Genomic DNA, 23,539 nt, shown 5'->3' with positions numbered 1-23,539 from the left:
TATATGGATTTGAGTATAACCACCCATTCACTTTCATTGTAAATTTGGACATTTGGTTGTCCATTTACATTATTTTCTTCTGACCTGGGTTGCTTTGCTTTTGAATTTGGGGATATGGCTAGGTCAAGACAACTTAACCATGTTCACATCACATCCATTTCACTGGCCTGAAATTAATTTAAAAGTGGAACATTGCTGATTTTTCAATAAAATCGTCACATTGGCTGGTAGGATTCATCATTAGCAATGTCAGATTAGTAGAATATTTGATTCGTACTCAGGAAGTCATTGTATTGTAGAAATTGTTTGGAAGAACATATTGTCATTGGATTTTGACAATTGCCAGGTGTCAGTGGGGTTCCATGAGTGTTATCACACAAGTGCCAGAGCATTGCTCAGTGATAGGGCTGGGGCACGGGTGTGCTCACGTTCACTCCCCTACCGTGCTCATTATCTTTCCTCCACAGGATGCTGGAGGGCAGCAGATTGGCTTCTTGCTAGGAAGCTGTGGTATTGCCTTAGCTCTCACCAGTGAAGTTTGTCTAAAGGGGCTGCCAAAAACCCAGAATGGAGAAATTGTACAGTTTAAAGGTTAGTAATATTTATACTTGAATTATCAGTTAAAAATTAAAGCTTATACTTTAGTTAGTGTTTTAATTTAATAATAGCTAAGTACCTAACATCTATTTTCTTATGTAATTCTCACATTCTTAAGAAGTAGGTACCATTATTATCCCCATTTTACAGGTGAGGAAACCGAGACACAGAGAGGTTAAGTAACTTGCCCAAAGTCATAGCTAATAAATGACAGAGCAGTGATTTGAACCCAAATCTGTCTGATTCCACAGCCCAAACCCTTAACCTTTATGCTGATGGTTGGAAAAAGCTACCACTCTGTTCATCAAAGCTAAATGCTACATGTAGAGACAGAGGAAAGACCACTAACCGCAGTGAACTTCCACTGCCAAATGGACCTCCCAATTGTTGAGGAAATGTCAAGGCCTGAAACATAGCATGTGGAACGATTGTACTTTTCAAAGAAGGTATAATTGTCTGGTGGTGTATCGCTAAAAACTAATAAAAAATACAGTCTTTTACTGATTTTACAATGACCTTGATTTGGTCTCTTGATACTTAAAACAACCAGTTCAGTGTGAACTCCTACCCTTATAGCTTAGGCAATTCAATTTTTATTTTGGGTTTGATTTAGGTTGGCCCCGGCTCAAGTGGGTTGTAACAGATTCCAAGTACCTTTCAAAGCCACCAAAAGACTGGCAGCCCCACATCTCTCCTGCTGGTACAGAACCAGCATACATTGAGGTAAGTCCTGGGGCTAGAACATACATTCTGGCTTCCTGTGGCTTCAGTTGCCATCTTATAAAATTTAAAACTAACCTTTTGCAGTTTTAATTTTAGAAAAGCCTCCTGGTTTGTTAGAGTTTCATCTTCTGGCTTGTAAAATCCTTGTAGTGGGCCTTCTAATTGTTTTTTAATGTAAATACCCATTCAAGAGAAAGACAGCCAAAATAATAATAATAATAATAATAATAATAATAATAATAATAATTTGATCCTTGTCATGGAAGAAAGTTAAACAAGACCCGGAGATGTACAAGGCTTTAAGAAATGATCAACTGGCAGAGATACAGCTTTGCTTTTGGGGAGGTAGGGGAGTAGGAAGCGAGAGAATAGAGAAACAAGGAAGGCAAACAGCTGGGCTTAAAAAGAACAAACTTAACAGATGAAGGTAAAGAACAAGAAGAAACAAATGGCTAGAGGGTTTGGTATTGAAGGTCAGCGTAGGACCTCGAGTGATCGACAACATGCCGTTTGAGGGAGTAAGTCCTGTGTAGCAGGCGCCAGGCTGAGAGCTGCTTCCAACACATGATCTCAGTCAGTCCCCACAAGTACCCTGTGCGGTTGGGGCTGTTACCAAATTTGCTTGAGAGACGAGGAGACTTAAGACTTAAATGAACTCAAGTTGAAGTACAAAGTCCATATAACTCGAAAATGACAGAGCTGGGACTTCGCACTCCCATCTGTTTCACTTTAAAAGCTGTGCTGTTGATGACTCTGCATCATGCTGGAGGCATGTTAGTAAATGCTCACCACCTGTTGGTGAAATTAACGATAAATCCAGGAAAAGAGAAAAGTTGGAGGAAAAAAATCCACCCAGCCTTGAGCCCTGCGGTAATAACTGGCTATAAAAGGGAAGACAGTGGGCAGTAGCTCTGAGAGGTGATGTGTTTGTGTTGTATGGTTTGAAAGATGGAAGAGATTGGAGTATGTTTAAATGACAGACAAGTAAACAGGGAATTAAAATTTAGCCATCAGTTCTCAGTCCATATTGTCTCTCAGTGAGGACATAGTTCATCACGCCAACCTTCTTACCTCTGTTCACTGGCTTCCCAGACCACTCCATCAGTTCTCCTGCCTCACCGACCGCTCCTTTTCAGGCTTCTTTACTGGGTCTTCCAAAAAAGCGAAGGGCACTTCATTTTGAGGCCCCCAGTTGGCTCTCTGACCTCATGTAGAACTACCACCCTCCATATTTCTGGGCTTTGGCTATTCTGAATTAACCTGCAGTTTTCACTTAGGACCCTCTTATTACCTGCAGGACGTTTCTAATAAGTTTAATGTACCCTAGGAGTCATAGGGAGCTATTAAAAGGTTGTGAGAAGGGGCGCCTGGGTGGCTCAGTGGGTTAAGACGCTGCCTTCGGCTCAGGTCATGATCTCAGAGTCCTGGGATCGAGCCCTGCATCGGGCTCTCTGCTCAGCAGGGAGCCTGCTTCCTCCTCTCTCTCTGCCTGCCTCTCTGCCTGCTTGTGATCTCTCTGTCAAATAAATAAATAAAATCTTTTAAAAAAAAAAAGGTTGTGAGAAGAGTTTGACAAGAATAAATATGTTGTTAAAAGATGTATCTGGTTTGGTTGGGTTAAGAAGGTAAACAGGGAGTCCAGCTTTTTTACAGTTATCTGGGTAAGCCCAAGCTCAGGGTGAGATGAGGGTAGAGGAAAGAGGGTGGAATTGAGACAGGAAGGAAGTAGAAGAGGCAGGATTTGGGCCTGACTCTGGAGAGGGAGGAAGCAAGAAAGACTCTCAGGTTTCTTATATTTTTTTTTTTTAAAGATTTTATTTATTTATTTGTCAGAGAGAGAGAGAGGGAGAGAGAGCAAGCACAGGCAGACAGAATGGCAGGCAGAGGCAGAGGGAGAAGCAGGCTCCCTGATGAGCAAGGAGCCTGATGTGGGACTCGATCCCAGGACGCTGGGATCATGACCTGAGCCAAAGGCAGCTGCTTAACCAACTGAGCCACCCAGGCGTCCCGACTCTCAGGTTTCTGACTTCAGTGACAGAGTGGATGATGGCATCCTTTATTAAGAAAATAAAGCAAGAAGAGTTCATGGGTACAGGGTGGGGATGAGGAATACTGTGGTGGATACATTGGGTTTCACAGGACCAGGTCATTCAAGGGCAACAATTGACTATATAAGTCTAGGTATCTGGAAGGAGGACTGGGTTGGAGATCGAGAATTGGGAGCCATCAGGCGAGTGGCACCCCGATGGAATGAAGTGAAAAGAGAAAGCAGAACAGAATTTTCAGGAAATGCCAATATTTAAGGGATGGGCAGAGGAAATGGAACAGGGAGAAAGGGGGAGAGATTATGAATAGGAGAGAAGAGTATCACAAAGCCAAGGAAGAAGAGAGTGTCAAGGAGGGAGGTATCAAATGTTTCGGAAATGCAGGATAAAATCAACTATGTCATATATCCTTTTGATTTCACAGACAGAAGTTGCTGATCTGGGTAAAAAGTAACTAGGATGAGCATTGAGGTAAAAGGCAAAATGAGAGTCGATTGATTTGTAAGAGCGAATAGGCCATTTCTAGGTCTCCCCCTCCCAGTGTGGGAGCTTCTAACAGGAGCCGCGTCTTCCCCACCTTTCACTGCAGCGCCCTGCTTGCTGCGTAGACCTGATGCTTCTGTTAGCGCAACTCTAGTCCCTTGTTTGTTCAGCTTCTTTAGCAGCCACTTCACACTGATGACTAATTAAACTTTTAAGAATTTTTCACACATACTTTTGTCAAGCTTCATCATTCCTCAGTCCTGTCTTTGCATGATTAGAGTTTGGGGCTCTAGTGTATAGCCTCAGATATTCATATGAAACATATTAAATTCAGCCCATTACCATGGCTTTTCTGGGTTTCATACTTGAATTCTGGTTTGTGATCTGAAATAACCCATTTTATTGTGTTTTCTTATGCTGTTGTTTTTTGTGTGTTTTTTTCTAGTATAAAACAAGCAAAGAAGGGAGTGTAATGGGAGTTACAGTGTCCCGCCTTGCAATGTTGTCTCACTGCCAAGCTCTGTCCCAGGCCTGCAATTATTCTGAAGGTCAGACTTTATCCCGTGACTGCCCTCATTGTGAGCCTCAGATATATGTGACCGTGAGCGGAGTGCTCAACGATTCATTTCCAGTTAATGACCAAATTCAGAGTGAAATGCTCTAAGACACATTCTTGGCTTGCTTTTGCTTTCTTCTTTTTCACAAATATGCTATAATTTAAAGGAACTAAAATTCTGGGCAAACCAGATATGTAAAGCATGATTTCTAGAGTGTAGAAATAGAAAACAAATTAAAACCATGTGTTTACTAGCTGCAGAAGGTTGGATATCCCTGTCTTCCTGTGTATGTGGAGTTGACGTCAGCTGTACATTGGAGTTAGAGTCAAAGAAATCTGACTACCAAAAGGCACAAATTAAAATACAAAAACCTATTCTGTATTGTTGAACTTTAGATATGTTGATCCTAGTGTAATGACTGTTTGCCTTAGAATGTTCTTTATAATATTACCTTTTTAATTTTCCTTTCATAAGATGAAACAAGTGAATACATGTTCATTAGAGAGCAGCATTCTTGTTTGGTAAAATGTATATATGTATGTATAATGGAAGCAATCAAAATGCCAGAAAATAGGGATTGATTAAATTATAATGTGCTCAAGTAGTGTGTTATTCCCTGAGGCATTAAGACTCCTGTTCTTGAATATTAAAGATATAGGGAAATTGTTTCAATATATCATTAAATGGAAACAATTTAGATATAGAGCAGTATGCCAATTTTATTATGGTAGGTATCTGTCTAGATAGAATTATGCTTGTGTGTGTGTGTGTGTGTGTGTGTTTGTAATATAGATATTACACACACATACCAACTTTTAAATTTTTTCTAGGAAGTAAATTTTTTTACACGTATTTATGAAACTTGAAAAGTTTCTAAAATAATCATGTGTTCTCTATATAATTAGGAAAAAAATATTATCTCTTGGAAGACAGTGCCTACATCATAAGGAATTTCAAACTCATTATTTTTTCCATGACCAATGTTCAGTCCCCTTACCAGTTTGAGGGGGTCCCTCAAGTAATTAAAAGACTGTGAGAGCTTTTAGTGATTTCTTCAGAAGTATCAAATCAGTTGTTTAATAGAGACAGGTGAGACAATTTTGCTGATTAACACTAAAGATGATTTCCTTTTGTTTTTCCTTTTTTTTTTTTAATTTTAGGGGAGACAGTAGTAAATGTTTTGGACTTTAAGAAGGATGCCGGGTTGTGGCATGGCATGTTTGCGGTAAGCTCCTCAGAATTATGGCTTCAGGGGCGCCTGGGTGGCTCAGTGGGTTGAGCCTCTGACTTTTGGCTCAGGTCATGATCTCAGGGTCCTGGGATCGAGCCCCGCATCGGGCTCTCTGCTCAGCAGGGAGCCTGCTTCCCCCTCTCTCTCTGCCTGCTGCTCTGCCTACTTGTGATCTCTCTCTCTGTCAAATAAATAAATAAAATCTTAAAAAAAAAAAAAAGAATTATGGCCTTCAGTGTAAATTGTGCTTATAATTTAGATCAGTGTGTGTGCTATCTAATCAAAGCCTCTCACTGTGCTTGTTTGAAATTTAAGCTCCCTAGAGATCAGTAACATTTTCTAGAAGGATTTATAATACAAATGGTAACTTTTTTTCAAGGAGAATGTAATTCTGTTTTTTCTTCAGTGTGTGGTTGGGTATACCTTTCACACAGCAGTTTGTGGGAGAACTTAAGATCAACATTTTTTAAAACATCAACCATCATAGTCCCACTTTTCTGCAAATGACTATTTATTTATGATTAACGAAAGTATGTTTGAGATTTACCTCTTCTCTTTTCTGAAGAAAAGATTACATAAATGTATTTAGAACATGGCAACTGTGCTTAATGACATCTGATCTTTCCATTGGGCGAAATATATTGGATGACTCAATGCAACAATTAATAGAGTAACAAGGTAGATCAGGCTGCTTCTGTAATAGAGGAACAGGTAACACGTTGTGGGAATTAGGCCAAGGGGAGTTCTTCCCAGCTCTAGCATCACCATTTTCTAGAAGAGTGACAGTTGAGTTGGACTTTGAGAAATGGGTAAGATTTAGCCATTATAGAGATATTTGGGGGTGGAAGTTGAGAGGGCCATTGAAGTGGGAAAAGCTACCATGTATATAGCATGCTGAGAGAAAAAGGATCTGAGAGTTGCAAAGCTAGAAACTGGGGGACGGAGGTTTGCAACGATATCTTCTTGAGGGGCCACTTAGGTGGTAAATAAAATGGCCAGTCTAAATACCAAGACTTAGTTATTCTGTGCACTGGATCTCTTTGGGGACAGGGAGTCCTGGGTGTGTGTGGTTGGGGCTCAGGAGAGACACAAATTGCATGACCCTGTCAGCTCACTCAGCTGTAAAATGTTCTGCAACACATAATAAGTCTGAGGAGGGCCTCCTCTAAGAATCAGGGAAACTCCAATTTCTTGCTTTGTAATACCCACCTCTTTGTGGTGTGTGATGAGCATGCGGGTGATAAAAGCGCCTCGTGGGTTAGAGGGCGGTTTGGCAGTGTCTGTAGAATTTTTAAAGCACATATCCTATGACCCAGCAGTACTACTTTTCTGTGTCTACTATAGACAAACACTTGCACATATGCGCCAGGAAGTAAGTATAAACATGTCCCTTGAAACATTGTCTAGAATAGCAAAAATGTTGTCAATAACAGGGAATAATTAAATAATTTGTGATATAGTCATACTGTGGAATAGTATGTAGCAGTTCAAAAAGAATTCTGTCGCTCTCTTAGACTGATGTGCATAGATTTAACCCTAAAGCAATTTAAATGAAAAAAAGCAAGCTGCCAACATATGATGATATGCCTTTTATGTTAAAAATACATTTAATCAAAAAAAACGATAAAATAAAATAAATACATTCAATCTTTCTATGGAGACAAATATGTTTGTAAATATTTAAAAAAGGACTGGGGGGGATAAATGCCAGATTCATAACCGATTATCTCTGAGGAGGAGAGGAGGGAACCAAGTTTGAGGATAGGTATAGGTAGCGAAGGAGACATTAACCTTAGCGTTAATATTTCAGATTTTTTTTTTCAAAGAGCATGTATTATTTGTATGATTAAAATCATTTAAAAAATCTGTTCAGTTTTAAAATGCTCAGTATGTTTTGGGTATTGATTACTTTTTCTCTCTTTGCTTTTCAGAATGTAATGAATAAGATGCATACAATTAGCGTACCCTACTCTGTTATGAAGACTTGCCCTCTCTCTTGGGTCCAAAGAGTACATGCCCACAAAGGTAATTATACATAGCATATGAGCTTTAATTATGTGCCTGTTTGAACTAAGATTTCAGGGATTTTCAAATTGCTCTTCTAGAGACATAATTCTATGCCTTGGTGGCTTGACAGGTTTTAGAATTCAGTCACTCTAAAATCAGGTGTGTTGGCTGTCTCACCTCACTCGACGTCCTTTCTTAAGAGTTGAGATGAATTTGCTTAAATCTGAGCCCTGAATTAGATTCATTGGGTGCTTCACTGTTTAAAACTGCCTTTGCTGAGCTATGTGGCCTGCCCACAGGTCCCAGTAAACAAAATAACTGTGTGTCCTGTCAGCTGTTAGTGCTTCGGTGCACCTGGCACCATCTCTTTGAAGCCTTTTATATTTTCTGTAAGTGAGAATCATGATCCCTAAAATAAGTAAAAGTGTTTTTATAGTAGTATATTAAATATATACCAATTTTAGCACGCACGTGTGTGTTAACTTTATCCTTTTTGAATTTATAGCCAAGGTAGCTTTGGTAAAATGTCGAGACTTGCACTGGGCTATGATGGCACATCGGGACCAAAGAGATGTGAGCTTGAGTTCCCTCCGAATGTTAATTGTAACTGATGGAGCTAATCCCTGTGAGTATTTCTAGAGTGTGGGTCTGGGAATATCCTTTCCTTTGGTAGGTTGAGGTTTTTGCCCCCTTTCTATAAGTTTCTCTTTTTTTTTGACATCTGCATGGAAATGTAATTCACATACCGTAAAACTCATCCATTTAAAGTGTACAGTTTGGGGGTGCCTAGGTTCATTGGGTCAAGCCTCTGCCTTCGGCTCAGTTTATGGTCTCAGGGTCTTGGGATCGAGCCCCGCCTCAGGCTCTCTGCTTAGCAGGGAGCCTGCTTCCCCCTCTCTCTCTGCCTGCCTCTCTGCCTGCTTGTGATCTCTCTTTCTCTGTCACATAAATAAGTAAAATCTTTAAAAAATAAATAATATGGGGCGCCTGGGTGGCTCAGCGGGTTAAGCCTCTGCCTTTAGCTCAGGTCATGATCCCAAGGTCCTGGGATCGAGCCCCACATCGGGTTCTCTGCAGGGAGCCTGCTTCCCCACCTCTCTCTGCCTGCCTCTCTGCCTACGTGTGATCTCTGTCTGTCAAATAAATAAATAAATAAATAAAATCTTTTTAAAAATAAATAATAAATAAAGTGTACAGTTCAGTGGTTTCAGAATATGCACAGTTATGCACCTATCGCCATGAACTAAGTTCCCATATCCGTCAGCACTCACTCCCCATTTCTCCCTCTCTGTCCCCTAGCCCTAGGCAACTGTTCATCTGCCTTCTGTCTCTACAGATTTATCTGCTCTGGACATTTCATATAAATGCAGTCCTACTACGTGTGGTCTTTTGCAGTTGGCTTCTTTCATGTAGCATGTTTTCAAGATTCATCTGTGTTGTAACATGTGTTCGTGCTTTGTTCCTTTTCATTGCCATATAACATTCCACTGAATAGATATACCACATCTCCTATAAGCTTTCAAAAACACCCCTTCTCGCTCACTCATTTATATCCTTTTTCTATCATGTGACTCCAAGGAGAGATAAGATGGTGACTTGGTATGACCAGGTGTCAGGACTTTATGTACATTCCTGCTATGAACAAATCAGAGGACTTTGGGAAAGCTTTTAGAGATCTTACCATGTTACCTGCTTTGCCCTACAAGCACCAACACTCCAAGTAGAATCAGGTAAAGCATTAGAAAGTGTGTTCTTTGCCATAAATGGATTTCTGTCAGTAGTCACAGTGGTATAGTAGTCATCTTAGTATAAATACAGGTGTGGGGTTGACCTTAATAAGAAACAGATTGGAGAATAGCACAATGAAGAGAATATTAGCACTATACTAGTTAAACTAGTTACTGTGGGAAGAGTTGCTCTCTTCCAAACGAGCTGCCTGTGGGCTGCAGTGCATCTCTGCTATCTATCGGGCTGTTTGATAGGAGCAGCCCTATCCCAAATTGTGACTTTGAATAGTGTCAGTGACCTATTTTGTGGGCTGGATGAGCATTTATTTGTCCTTGAAACGTATCCACCATCTCACAGGCACAGTGAGATAGCCATATGGAATTCATGACGTCCAGTGAGAGTTCTCATGAGAAGCAAATGTGTCTGCTCTCCACTCTTTACCAGTTTTCCGCGGTAATGAAAATCACAATTTCAGCTTTCAAGTTTATCTGTTCCAACTCCTTAGGGTCTGTGTCATCCTGTGATGCCTTCCTGAGTCTATTCCAAAGCCATGGACTGAAACCCGAGGCCATCTGTCCGTGCGCTACTTCTGCTGAAGCCATGACTGTTGCAATCCGCAGGTATCGTCCAGAATGTCAGTGCCCTTGACGCATGTTACAACTCCGATCAGGTGTGCAGTATTTACCAGCCAGTGACAAGGGGTGCTAATTTCTGCTTCAGCAGCCTAAAAGTGAAACTGACTTGGAAAAGCAGTTTGAAGCATCTCGTTTACTTTTCCCCACTCTTGCCCTAAGGGTAACTGGTAAACTGAAAATTTACTTTATTCTCATCTCGTGTTTGTGAATGAGTTCTTTTCCTGTGCTGTTTTGCTCTTTGGACTCCTTCGTTAGCATCTTAGACTACAAATAAGCTATTCTTGATTACAGCTTAAGTATGGAAAGTACATCCAAGCCAATATATTCTTAATATTGGGTGTAAAATTTACTTTTTCTGCCTGAATGAATGTGGCCTGTGCTTTGTACATGTGATGTTGGTTAATTTGACATGTTTTTGGCAGAGAAAAGAAGGATTTTTTGATGTGTGGTAGCTAGAGGAAATTTGCTTTCTTACACATTTGTACTTTTATCTTGATAATATGTAATTTGACAAATTTGATGAGTTTATTTTGTTTTCAGGCCTGGAGTTCCAGGGGCCCCTTTGCCAGGAAGAGCTATTCTCTCAATGAATGGATTGAGCTATGGGGTAATACGGGTCAATACTGAAGATAAAAATTCAGCACTGACAGTCCAGGATGTGGGCCACGTAATGCCTGGTGGTGAGTTCTCCATAGCATTTTTTGCTTTTCCATAAAGATTTGTCATTAGAGATAGTAGTAAAGCCTGATAAAATATGAGACCCTCACCCAGGAATACAGAATTCAGCACTGAGTCATTTAAGTTCTCAAAGCCTCTCTAATGGTTCAGTGATTCTAATTGTACTTACTTTCCAGCAGTATTGTATGATTTAATTGAATGATTTGATAGAATTTTTCATATGGAAAGCTTAAGTACGAGTTGAGCTAAAGTTGTCTGGTTTTCACTGTAATTGCCAAGACATTGGGGCTGGCAGAAAGTTAGAGCGTACTGCTTCCTTGAGTGAGTTTGATTTAACCTGTTTCTTTGGATTTTGTAGTCATTTTTAATATGTTACTGTCTTGGAGAGCACCTGAGTGACTCAATCAGTAAGCGTCTGACTCTTGACTTCAGCTCAGGTCATGATCTTGGGGTCATGAGATCCAGCCCCATGTTGGGCTCTGTACTCTGTACAGAGTCTGTTTGAGATTCTCTCTCTCTGTCTCCCTTTGCCCCTCTTCCTGCTCACTCACTCACACACACACACACACACACACACACTCTCTCTCTCTCTCTCTCTCTTTCTTTAAATAAATAAGTAAAATCTTAAAAAAAAAATATGTTATGGTCTTTGAAAGCTTTGGTCCGCATCTGTTGTAGTTTTATTTGCTGAATTTTAAAAATTATTTGTTTATCACGAGGGCTAAAAGATGGACATTTGAAATATATCTATGTAGTATCAGGTCTATTTTTGACATTCCTGTTTGGTATTCTAATTACTGCCACTCAGTAAAAGCAAAGCTTTCCTGGGTTCACAGGGTTGAAGCTGTTACTTTACAAAGGTTTTCCAGAATTTCTGCCCCTTAACCATATTTTCTACACACTAGGGGTGATGTGCATTGTGAGACCTGATGGACCTCCCCAACTCTGCAGGACAGATGAAATTGGAGAAATATGTGTGAGCTCCAGAACAGGAGGCATGATGTACTTTGGGCTTGCTGGTGTGACCAAAAATACATTTGAGGTACATGATATGAAAGTTTTGGGGGAAACTTACTTGATGGGGTCAGGATATCACAAAGTCAAATGAGCTAGCCTACAGGAAGTAGCCTAATGGAGCAGCTAAGAGAGGGTGCTCTGGAGCTAGGCTGCTTGAGTTCAAATCCTAATTCTGCCACTTAATAGCTGACCTCGGGGGAGTTCCTTAACCTCTCTGTGCCTCAATTTCCTTATCTTTAAAATGTGAAAAATCATAGTACCTATCTCACAGGATTGTCTTGGACTAATTGAGTTGATGTTTGAAAAAGGCTTAGAACAGCCCCGGCACGCGGGAAGTAACTGTTTATCTGTAAAGTAAAGGAAGAGTAAGAGGCCTCACTAAAGTTCATTCCGGTGAATCTGAGTTTTGTATAAAGCCCATATATTTAACTTTAAGAGTACATTGACAATGGATTCCTCTCTCCAGAGTAGACTCAAGTTAACCTAAGCCTGTGAAGACTGGTATCAACCAGAATACCAGGTTACTAATGAAGAACTCTCCTGTGCCAGGGGCTGACTGCTCCCATTATTCAGTCTTTCAGTCAGCAAATACTTACTGAGCACCTTCTGGGTATCTGGCAGTATCCTAGAGGCTTGTGGTATATCAGGAAAACAAAGCTCCTCAGATAGCTCATATTCTAGTAGAACCAGCACATTGTTGTCCTGCAGAGAGTTGCGCATGTGAAGACAAATGGTAATGAAAGTTTTCCTGGTGCACCTGGAAATCAGAACAGGTATAATGAATTGCCTGTATTTCATAATTGGGATTAACCTGCCTCAGGGTAGCTGTTAGGGAACAGAAAACTTTCTATGCCCATTTTATGGACCATTATAATTAGATAGGGCTTATTATATGAGCACTACCAATTTTCGGTTCTTGGAGCTTCCTTTTTCTAGAACTGATTCTCCGTCTCAGTATGCCAGGGCACATCTGTCTACCTACCATTATTGGTACGTACCATTGTAAGATTATGTAGCAACAGATGTAACTGATGGGACAGTGTTATCTGTATGAATGATGTAGTAGCCAGGAAAGGTTAAGAACTCCTGAGCTGACCATCATCTGTGTTTACATAGCCTAGTAGAATATAAATTATGAAATGTCTGTTATTACCATCAAGCATCACATCACCATTATTGCTACTACAATCTTGGCCTGCCTTCAAGAGTTGCGACCAATTCACCTTAATAGGAGTGGAAATTGATAAATTCTTAACAGGTTTATTGCCAGGCTCTTCATTTGGTCTCACAGGTGACTAATTACCTGTGCTGAGTGTCTGTACATTTTACTACTTTAAATCTCGTGTTACTTCTCTTCTTTTTAAATGCTTGGAGTACATAGGCTTCCAATATCTGAATTTTTCATTATTGCATTTTCCTTACTATAAACAAGATCCTCAAGCAGTGTTTGAAGATACTGATAATATTTTATTACATTGCCTTTCGTACAAGAGCAGCTGCCTAGTCAAAATTCTCAGACTTTAATATCAAACTGCTAGGTCCATAATGATGAGGAGATTTTGAAATTTGCAGTACAAATTTAATGATAGTGAAGTGGAATAAAAATCCTAACCCAAAAAAAGGAGAAAACTGTTGCCTTGGTTTTGCAAATTAAGGTTTCTAATATTTTTCTTACTGGATTCTTATATTTAAATCCTGAGTTTTCCAGTGTAGTTAAAATTTCAGTGGGACAGTGCTTGCTTCGGCAGCACATATACTAAAATTTCAGTGGGACAGAAGACCTAGTCATGACTAGAAAATAAAGTGTATCTTTAAAAATAAGTTGCTGGAGGAGCTCCTGGATTGGCTCAGTAGGTTCAGCCTCCAACTCTTGGTTTGGGCTCAGGTCATGATCGCACGGTTGTGGGATTGAGCCCCATGTTGGGTTCTGTGCTCAGTGTAGAGTCTGCTTGAGATTCTCTCTCCCTCTCCCACCCCCCCCCAAATAAACAAATAAAATATTTTTTAAAATAAAAATGAGCTATTGGTGAGAAAAACTTGAAAGGGCTCATGCCTTTTGTACATATACACAGAAATCTATACAGCAGGATTCTGTGAAGCACATTTATAATAGTAAAATTAGATGGCCTGCCTAGTCAGAAAGATTGCTTACACTGTAATAGTACTAAATTCTCATAGTTTCCTGAGGACCAGCTCTGGGCCAAACACTGTGTTTACATCTGCAGATCTGTTTACATTCCCTTAATCTTTACCCTAAACCTGCGAGAGGCATTGGGAGTTCTATTTTATGGCCAAAGAAACTGAGGGTTCAGGAAGTCCAGGAGCTTACTAGTAAGTGGCAGAGCCAAAAATTGAGCTCACATCTGACTTCAAGGGCTACACTATCCTGTCCTGGTGTGGTGATGTATCATGGAACTGTTGAACAAACAGAGCTAGAGCAACAATCACTAACTTGTAAAGATATCCAAAATACATGTTATGTGAAACATATATAGTATGGGAAAAATCAGGTTGCGAAACAGTATATATAATATGATTTCTTTTGCAAAAATCAATTCTTAATATGTTAATATAGGTACCTATGAAAAGTCCAAGGGAATCACAACAAATTGCAAATGTTTATCCCTTAAAGGTGGTAATACTGAAGTCACTATTTATATAATTTTAAGTTTTCAACAAGTGTATATCACTACTGTAATTTTTTTAAAGACTTTTAAAAAATCAAATACATATTTTAAGAAAAAGCAAAGATTTTCACTGCTTTCTGTCTTTTAGGTGATTCCAGTGAATTCTGCAGGCTCTCCTGTTGGGGACGTGCCCTTCATCCGGTCAGGACTTTTGGGGTTTGTGGGACCGGTAAGTGATACATTCATGTTTGTTTTGGTGTATCTGATCCAGATATTTGTACTTTATAGAAGTTTCTGTCACAGAACAGAACAAATTTGGATTAAGAGTATTAATCCAGTACTTTGGATTCAAGAGTATTACAGGGCCTCTCTTAGATTTAGAGCAGTTTTTGTAAGAATGTCATAAACTGAGTTAATATTTATTGCTTTTGTTACCTGAGTTAATTTGACTCCTCAAACTAAGACTTTTTACTTTCAAAAATCTCTTCATTTAGGGCACGTGGGTGGCTCAGTTGTTAAGCGTCTGCCTTCGGCTCAGGTCATGATCCCAGGGTCCTGGGATTGAGGCCCACATTAGGCTCCCTGCTCAGTGGGAAGCCTGCTTCTCCCTCTCCCACTCCCCCTTGCTTGTGTTCCCCCCGGCCACCACCCCCCCTGCCAAATAAAAAATAAAAAATCTTAAAAAAAAAAAACAACTCTTCATTTATTCTTGTTCCATTTCTTTTATTTGATTTCTGCGTTTCAGTAAGTTAGAAGACTGCTGAAAAAAGTTATCTTAGCAAAGGGAAACCATCATAAATAGTGTACAAGTCATTTTCCTACAGACTAGCAGCACTACACCTTGAAATCAGTTTGCTTTCCAGCAGATGGTGTTTACAGGCACTGGGTTTACAGAGATGTTTAGGATACAAAAATCTTTTCTCAGAGAGCTCACAGTTAGCTTCATGAGCGGACAAGGAAGGTAGAGAGGAGGCAGATCATGAAGGGTTTTATATGACACAGTGGGAAGTTTGATTGTATTTTATGAGGAACAGATTCGTGATCATAATTAAGTCCATATATCTCCATCCAACTCTAATGACCTCCTTACTCTTTCTTCTCCTCTTACCGATTCAAGTTACGTGAGGAAAGATCTGATTTTATTTCTTCCCCACCCTTTGTGGGGGCTGGGCATACCTGAGGGCTTACCTTTAAGAGGAGGTATCCTATCTATCGCTGTCCTAGAAGGAGAAATCTAGAGCTACTATCTTGACTTCTCTCAGCACCAAAAAGTTCTGCAAAACCCAGCCCCTTTTAGTTTACCTCTTCATGACCGAGGTGCAAGATGGGGCTGCAGCGTCCCATCTACATTCCAGGAAACAGGATAGAGTACAGTCCTACCATCTCTTAAGGAAGATTTCCTGAAGATCCTGAGCAACACTTCTCCTTATGGCTCATTGGTCAGGGGGCACTGAAATACGCTCTTTATTTTGGTCAGCCACGCTCAGCTAAAAGTTCAGCAGTGAAGGAAATGGAGAAGTGGACAGATCTGTGTCTGTCTTTCTCTCTGCTTATTCCACCATAGCACTTTTCAGACTGTGTTGGAAATGGCTGGTTCTTTTCCATCTTCTGAGATTAACCAGTAGCTTCCTGAGGCTAGAAGCTCTGTTTTACTCCAATAATCCCATCGGTGAGTCACACTACATTGTGTGCGATAACTCAATGACTGACGTTCATGTGGAGATGACTACCAGATAATTGAGTATGTGTAAATTGGCCAGGAAATTTAGGACTTGTGTAATGAACGGAAAAGTCAATTTATTGCAAATGGGTCTAGGAGAATTACTGAGAAGTATTACTTGTACAGTGATGCTTTTAGGGCATTGACAGCAACGTGTCCAGCAGCTGTGTTACCTTTTTGGAAAGGAGCGGCTCCTCCACTGTTTCTTAGACCTTTAATAACCTGTTTCTAATCTTGCCGGATGGAAACAGCATTACCCTTATAAACCTAAAACAAGCATTCTCACATTCATCTGTTTTAAGTTTTTCCTAATTCCAGTATTAAATGGTTCACAATTTTTTTCTTTGTATCCGTGTTGTGAATAGGTACATAATAACAATTTGGCATCATGGCTGAGGAAAGAAACTATACTTGTGCAGAATCCTAGTTGTTTTCTTATAAAATTCCTCTCTGAGAATAAATAAAAATTAATTCCTTTCTTATACTGTAATTAATTATAATATTCTATTGATTCCCCCCTGATTTTTGAGGCATAAAACACTCTTTTAGAATCCATAAAATACTGTGTTGTTTTCTTATATTTTTGATGCGCTCCATTTCAAGTAAAATATATGTTTTACTATTTAAATAATGGAAATCAAGGTAATTGTTGTTACCTTTCAGGGCAGTTTGGTGTTCGTGGTTGGAAAAATGGATGGGTTACTGATGGTTAGTGGTCGAAGACATAATGCTGATGACATTGTTGCTACTGGATTGGCTGTTGAATCAATAAAGACTGTTTATAGAGGAAGGTGAGTAGTAAAAATTCAAATGTTAGCACTTCCAGTGGAATCTAAATGTATCTTTACAGGGTGATTTGAGTTGTATTCTATAGAATCTCTAAGTGATTGGGTTATTTTTGGCTAACCACAGCAAGAGTTGGCCTTTGAATATTTATCTTAACATGGCAAGTTCTTTGGTTGGAATTGAGAGGAATAAGATATAACCATATCCTGTACTTCAGTTTTTAATTATTACTATTTGTGGAATTTTGAGGACTCTGGAGAATTCCGCTAAAACATTGAAATTCCTACAGTCCATCAATTAGAAGTGGTGCCATTCAGGCTAATTAAGATAGATGCTATGTTGTAGGAATTGTAGGAATTTTACATCTGGGAATTGTTTCTCTTACTCATCTTTAAATTATTACAACATTTTAATACAGAGATTGACATAGTACATAAGTGCTAATTTCAAATTCCATGGATAAAGTCAATTGCAAATCCTTTTATCTTTGCTTATTAACACAAGAAAAGATACTTGGTACATATTTGTGCAGTTGATGTCTATCTAGTAGTTTATACTCATGGATATATATCTTTATATCTATATCTGTAGATATAGATATATCTTTAAAGCACTCGATGTCCCTTTAGTTTTTTAGGAAGTAGGAAAAATTAATAAAACCACAGAGAATCAGTTCCTAAAATGCATAGTTTTTGTGATGACATGGCTTCCTCTGAGATGTAAACTTAATGGGGCACTAGACTCTCTCGCTTTGGTCACTGTTGTATTCCCGGTACTCAGCACAGCACCTGGCACACAGTAGGTGTTCAATAAATACATGTGGAATGAAGGAAGGGCATATTTAGCTCTCCAGTGACTTCCATTGTTTCATGCATCCATTCAGCAAATATTTGTTGGGTGCCAGCTGTGTGCCACTGTTCTGGACGCATGTGGCAAATGAACAAAACAGGCCAGGTTTCTGCCCTTGTGAAGCTCACATTTCTCATTAGGGGGAACAGACAGTAACTGTAGAGACAGAGAAATCGAGAACACATGGGCTGGTGCTAAGTGCCATGTAGGAAGAACACGGGGCTGGGTGGGAGTGTGCTTGCTGGTTTGTATAGGGTGGTCTGGGAATGCCTCACTAGAAAGGGGACGTTTGAGCGGAGACCTCACTCAGAACATCCCCCTCCCTTTGGCCTGCCAGGTTCCCCTGCCTGCCCTGGCCTGAGTCTGACCTCTCCCCACCACTCTCTGCTTCACTACTCTGCTCCAGGCACACTGGCCTTCTTGCTGTTCCTCAAACCTGCCAAGCTCGTTCCTACCTCAGAACCTTTTCGCTTTCCGTTCCTTCTGCCCGGAAACCTCTTCCTCCAGATCTTCGCATGGCTCGCGTCCTCACTTCACTCAGGTCTCTGCTCCAGTGTCCGCTCCTCAGGGAGGCACTCCCCCACCACCCTGCCTTCAGTGGTGTGGCTGCCCCACACACCGCTCTGCCCCTTGGCCTGCCTTGCTTTCCCTCCCAGTGTATACTCCAACATGACATTATTTTATATTTATTTGTTCTGTGTCTGACATGCAAGCTCCATGAAGACAGGGACTGTGTCCCATTTATCACTCTGTCCCACTGTTCATGCCAGTGGTGCTTATTAGTACATGTTCTGAGTCCTTGTTTTAATGGTAGTGACTGTGGCATTTTCTTTTCTAAACTACTCACTTCTGGGTAGTGTGGTGGGAATGTCTCCTCTCTGTTATTCCAACTGAGCAAAGCAAATAGGTCTGGTTGTGAAGGGAGTCCTGATGTGTTTGATCTGTCTCTCTTAGAATTGCTGTGTTTTCTGTGTCTGTATTTTATGATGAGCGCATTGTGGTGGTTGCGGAACAAAGACCCGACGCCTCCGAGGAGGACAGTTTCCAGTGGATGAGCCGAGTGTTGCAGGTGAGCACATACCGGGGGGACCTGTCAGGGCAGGTTGACTTTGCCATCACAGGTGGCGGCAGCCACTGAGGAAGTCTTCTCTTCATTGGGCTGGTTGTGACACCTTATTTTTGTCTTGCCAGTCAGTACTCAGACATTCCGGGTACCATTAACAAAATAATATAATTAGTACCATTTCTCCCTCTGGACTACATAGTATTTTTCTGCTCAGGTTGCCAAAAACAATTGAATTGACCTGCCTCAGCAAATTCTCCCCCTTTTTTTGTGTGCCTGAGTGTGTGGTAACCAGGAAAGTTTAAACTGACCATGTGCGGAACACATCCGTGACAGAAATCAATCTACTTGTCAACAGCTGTAGTCCTACTACATATGTTCTGTAATGGGTGCCTCGCATGCAGGGGTCCAAGCAAATGTAAGATGTTATTCTTACTCTGAAGGAGCTTTCCTGTGGAGTTAGAGAGCTAGGTGAGATAAGCTGTTAGGGAAGGAGGAAGACCTGGGTTCTGTGTAAGGGATATATCACTAGTTGGCACTAGTAGCACGGGTAGCATATTGAGAAGAGTCTAGTCTTCATTTGAAATTACAGCCTTTGAATTGCAGCACCTCTCAGTTCCAGATGTTACTTAACCTTACTGAGTTTATTTCCTAACCTGTAAAGTGGGGATGAAAGAGCTCTGGGAGGGATTCAGTGAGATCATTATTTGAAGTATACAGGATACTGTATACTGAGAGTCATGTCAGCAGATACACATAGTAGGCCCAGTAAATATTTGTTGGATAATGTGTGGTCCAAAGAAAGCATGGACTGTCTTCGACAAAGAAAATTCTGAGTTACTGGAAGTGTTCCCAGCATTGTTGCTTGTCTGCTTGGGGCATTTGGATGTATTCATGCCATTTAGTAGTAATGTTAGAGAAATGATGCAAGCCTGAGTTGAGTGATAGTGCTAGATGCCTTTCAAGATTTCTTTTTATCTTTGGGGTCTGTGGTTCTGAATTATCAGCTGATAGAACATGGGCTATTTGTAGCTAAAAGACAAGAAAGATAATCTGCTGAGCATCGGCTGGTCAGAAAAGACTATAAAGAGGTGGGATTGGGCTGATCTCCAAAAGGAGATGGCTAAGAATCAGACCTGCACAGAGAATATTGTTCATATCATTCATGTTTTCGAACAAACAAAATGCTTATTTCATTTGGAATGAATTGTGAGGAATGATAGTAGAATGTTGTGATGAATTACACATTTTTTCCCTATTAAAGAAACTGAAATTCCGCAACATGTTTCTTATTTTTCCCTGGAAAGCAATTATAGGAATTATATACACTGCTCACTTGCTAATCCAAATTCTTGTAAAAGTCATTTGGAGTCTGATTTGGGTATGAAATGAGAGGACATTATTTCCCCAGTATTTTAGCTTCTCAGCTTAGAGTATTTGGATCTACAGTAGTGCTATTAGGACCCCACATGTTCTTGTAGGTTAGAGCTCAGAGGTTAACACCGGATCTACGTATAATATAAACTAAATACCTAACTCACCACCTTTTAAAGAAGGTGATCGATTGATGACTTGCCAGGTAGTGTATTTTCATGGGGGAATCCAAGCTACAGGTAATAGCATTTACTAACTGTCTATATATTCTAAAATACCAGAGACTTGGGAACCCTGCCAGACTTTCTATTTTCCAGTTGTCTCTGTTGATTAGTAGGATAGTCTGAGGAATATGATGTTCAGGTTTATTCCTTTGCACTGTTAAGTTATTTTAATAAAAAGCCTTGTCAGTCTTTTATGACCATTGGTCCATTCTTCTAAGGCTGTATCTTCTTTTCAGTAAGACTTATGGGTGATGCAGTCGAACTTTCTTAGTTGGTGTGTTTGGAACTAGTATTAATAGTTTTAAAAGGTGGTTGAAGCAGAGAATCATAAAAATGAGAAATTCTTCAAGTATTAAACTTTTACACGAAGCATACAGATATCTGCATTCATTTCATATAGAGCAGTATGTGTAGGAGTACACCAGTTTGCATTCCATGTTAACCTGCGTCCATAAGCGACATCTAATTGGATGGTCTGTGGTTTCTATTTTCATTTCCTGTAAGTTAGACTAGAATGCAAGTATGTGCAGAAGGACTAGAACGCATAATCCTTACCTTTTAGAATTAACTTGTGTTTACCAGCAATAGCTTTTTAATGAGTCTTTCCAAACAAACCACGACTCTCTCTGTCCTTTTACACTCTGTTTTTATCAGTTGATGTAATAGTTAAATTATGTGAACACAAGAAAAGCACAAAAGGTGTAGAAGCATGCACAGCTGGTGTTCATCAGGGGCACGGGTGCATGGCTGGGAGCGGAGGTGCAGTGAGGGGGCCAGTGACCTCCAGGATTCAGTGTGCAGTGGGCCTCCCCTCAGTGTTTTGCAGACGGGATTCTGGGTAACTCGGTGAGCCAGTTAAGCCAGAGCCCACTTCCAGGGCTTCTCTTGTGTTCATAATAAAAATACTTTGCCTCTACAGAATTGAGCTGTGTTGTATGTTAAAAGAACCAAAACAAATCTCTAGGTTTTGGACATTAGCATTCGAGAGAGCATATTGAGGCGTACGAATCAGTATCCACCACTGTCCATTTAGATTGTATCTTACCCATCCTCTGTCGATCTCTGCCATTGCTTAAAGAAATATGTAACTTCACATGTATGAGATCTTAATAATCTAGGAGATTCTAGACCTAGAATGGATAGAAAAGGAAAAATCCTAGAGTAGAATAATGGATTACATTAGGAGGATGTCAAAGACAGCAAAATTAATCTCACTGAATGTTTTTCTCTGTGTGTTTCTAGGCGATCGATAGTATTCATCAAGTGGGTGTTTATTGTCTTGCTCTGGTGCCTGCCAATACATTGCCAAAAACTCCTCTAGGAGGGATCCACATATCTCAGACGAAACAGCTCTTTCTGGAGGGATCTCTGCATCCTTGCAATATCCTCATGTGCCCACATACATGTGTGACCAATTTGCCAAAACCCCGACAGAAGCAGCCAGGTAATACATTAGCTTTGAAGACATAGTGTGAAAATTACAACTTCAAGAAGCTGACTTTTGGTGGCATAATGCTTTCTCTAGAATTGGATTTTACAAAGACGTGTGTAACACAAGAGTAGCCTGAGATGACCAAAAGCAGGGAGGACTTAGAGCCTGCAGAATCACCTTCTCTGAGTTTATTACCGGCTTCCTCTTCTGAATATGTCCGTAGTGTGCTTCCATTTCCCCTGGATGTAAGGTTTGAGGTCAAGATGATCAAAATCTCACTTGTGGAACTAGAATAAAACAAGTCCTCTAAGAGTAGGTTCTGATAATAATAAGAATAGCTAGTATTTATTGAGTACTTACTAAAAGCCAGATACAAGCTAAACATGTACGTATGTGATCTGAAAGTGTTGCCCCCAGCTGTGGAAAATAAAGTGCAGAAAAGTTAAGAATTGTGCTCAAAGTCACATAGCTAGTTAGTGGCCGAGTTGAGACTCACACCAATTGTGACCCTAAAATCCACACTCCGAATCACTATATTATACTGCTTTTCTGTTGGGAGTCACTGAGAGTCATCCCTCAGTCCTGCTAAGCTTTAGGGGTCTGATCTGGGCCTGTAATATCTCTGGGGAGCAAGATAATTTCAAAATTGTTTATGTCATAATCACAAGATAAATAGCATATTTTGCATTTGCCGTATTCCTGTGAATTTGAGATGCAAGTAAGTATATGTGAATTGCCATATGGAAAAGAGGAAAAAAAAAAAAAAAAACAAATAGTCCATTTCTCCTTTTGGCCTTATTTCTGAGCAGACAGTTTACAAGGCTGAGTAAGAGGCTAAAGGGAGGAGTAATTGATGGTCAATTATGTTGAAATATCTGTTCAACCCAACATAAAATCATTATGTTTTTTGATGCTTTTTTTTTTTTTAAAGATTTTATTTATTTATTTGACAGACAGAGATCACAAGCAGGCAGAGAGAGAGAGAGGAGGAAGCAGGCTCCCTGCGGAGCAGAGAGCCCGATGTGGGGCTCGATCCCAGGACCCTGGGATCATGACCTGAGCCGAAGGCAGAGGCTTTAACCCACTGAGCCACCCAGGCGCCCCGCCCCCTTTTGATGCTGTTTTAATTGAGAAGTTAATAAGAAACTCCTAGTTTTCTGAATGCCTAAAAACACATGAGATCCAAAATCTGGGTTTTACAGATGATGCCACCACCATGCACATGTGTACACACACACACACACACAGAGTATACATCAGCACATTGGCCTCCAAATGTGTTGGGAAGAGACAAGGTAGTGGGGAGATTAGGAAGAGAAGGGGAAGTGTGGCATTTAATCATATTTCTGTAAGATAGCTTTGCTGAAAGGTAAACATAATGTACAATAATAAAATATAAGGTTAGCCTCTTACTTTCTAGGACATTTTTATTCAAGACATTATCCTCACATTATTGAAATTTTAATATACTCTGCTTTGCAAAAGTTATTTCCCTGGTCTGGTGGCTGAAGATGGTGTCACAGTTTATCTAGATAGATGTTATTATCAACTCATCCATTAGCCTTAGTAACAGCATGTGTAGAGCTAAAGTATGTATGATATTTATCAGTTTCTGCTAGTGGAAATAAGAGTTTATGGAGTTTAATATTCTGAAGGGGCAGTCAAAATCAAGAAGTCTGTGAGTAATTCATCAAAAAATGTATAAAAACTGTCTTCATATTGCCTGCCTACACATCTGGCAGATGTGTATAACACACAACGCC

At 40.1% G+C, this 23,539-nt stretch overlaps 1 protein-coding gene across 3 annotated transcripts in view; it reads left to right on the top strand.

The window, feature by feature from the left end:
- DIP2B (disco interacting protein 2 homolog B) overlaps positions 1-23,539 on the top strand; it is a 234,832-nt gene that overhangs the window by 179,000 nt on the left and 32,293 nt on the right. For all 3 annotated transcript variants that reach the window (XM_047740190.1, XM_047740189.1, XM_047740192.1), the window contains exons 11-23: positions 468-591; positions 1,211-1,320; positions 4,294-4,396; positions 5,566-5,630; positions 7,568-7,661; positions 8,149-8,268; positions 9,877-9,991; positions 10,547-10,686; positions 11,590-11,726; positions 14,477-14,557; positions 16,712-16,839; positions 18,638-18,752; positions 21,587-21,788. In XM_047740190.1, the coding sequence (XP_047596146.1) occupies positions 468-591; positions 1,211-1,320; positions 4,294-4,396; positions 5,566-5,630; positions 7,568-7,661; positions 8,149-8,268; positions 9,877-9,991; positions 10,547-10,686; positions 11,590-11,726; positions 14,477-14,557; positions 16,712-16,839; positions 18,638-18,752; positions 21,587-21,788 (1,534 nt within the window). The remainder of the gene's footprint in view (positions 1-467; positions 592-1,210; positions 1,321-4,293; positions 4,397-5,565; positions 5,631-7,567; positions 7,662-8,148; positions 8,269-9,876; positions 9,992-10,546; positions 10,687-11,589; positions 11,727-14,476; positions 14,558-16,711; positions 16,840-18,637; positions 18,753-21,586; positions 21,789-23,539) is intronic.

The sequence above is a fragment of the Lutra lutra genome, chromosome 8 (assembly GCF_902655055.1).
Source record: "Lutra lutra chromosome 8, mLutLut1.2, whole genome shotgun sequence".
Classification (NCBI taxonomy): domain Eukaryota; kingdom Metazoa; phylum Chordata; class Mammalia; order Carnivora; family Mustelidae; genus Lutra; species Lutra lutra.
This window is presented reverse-complemented; position numbering and strand designations above follow the sequence as displayed.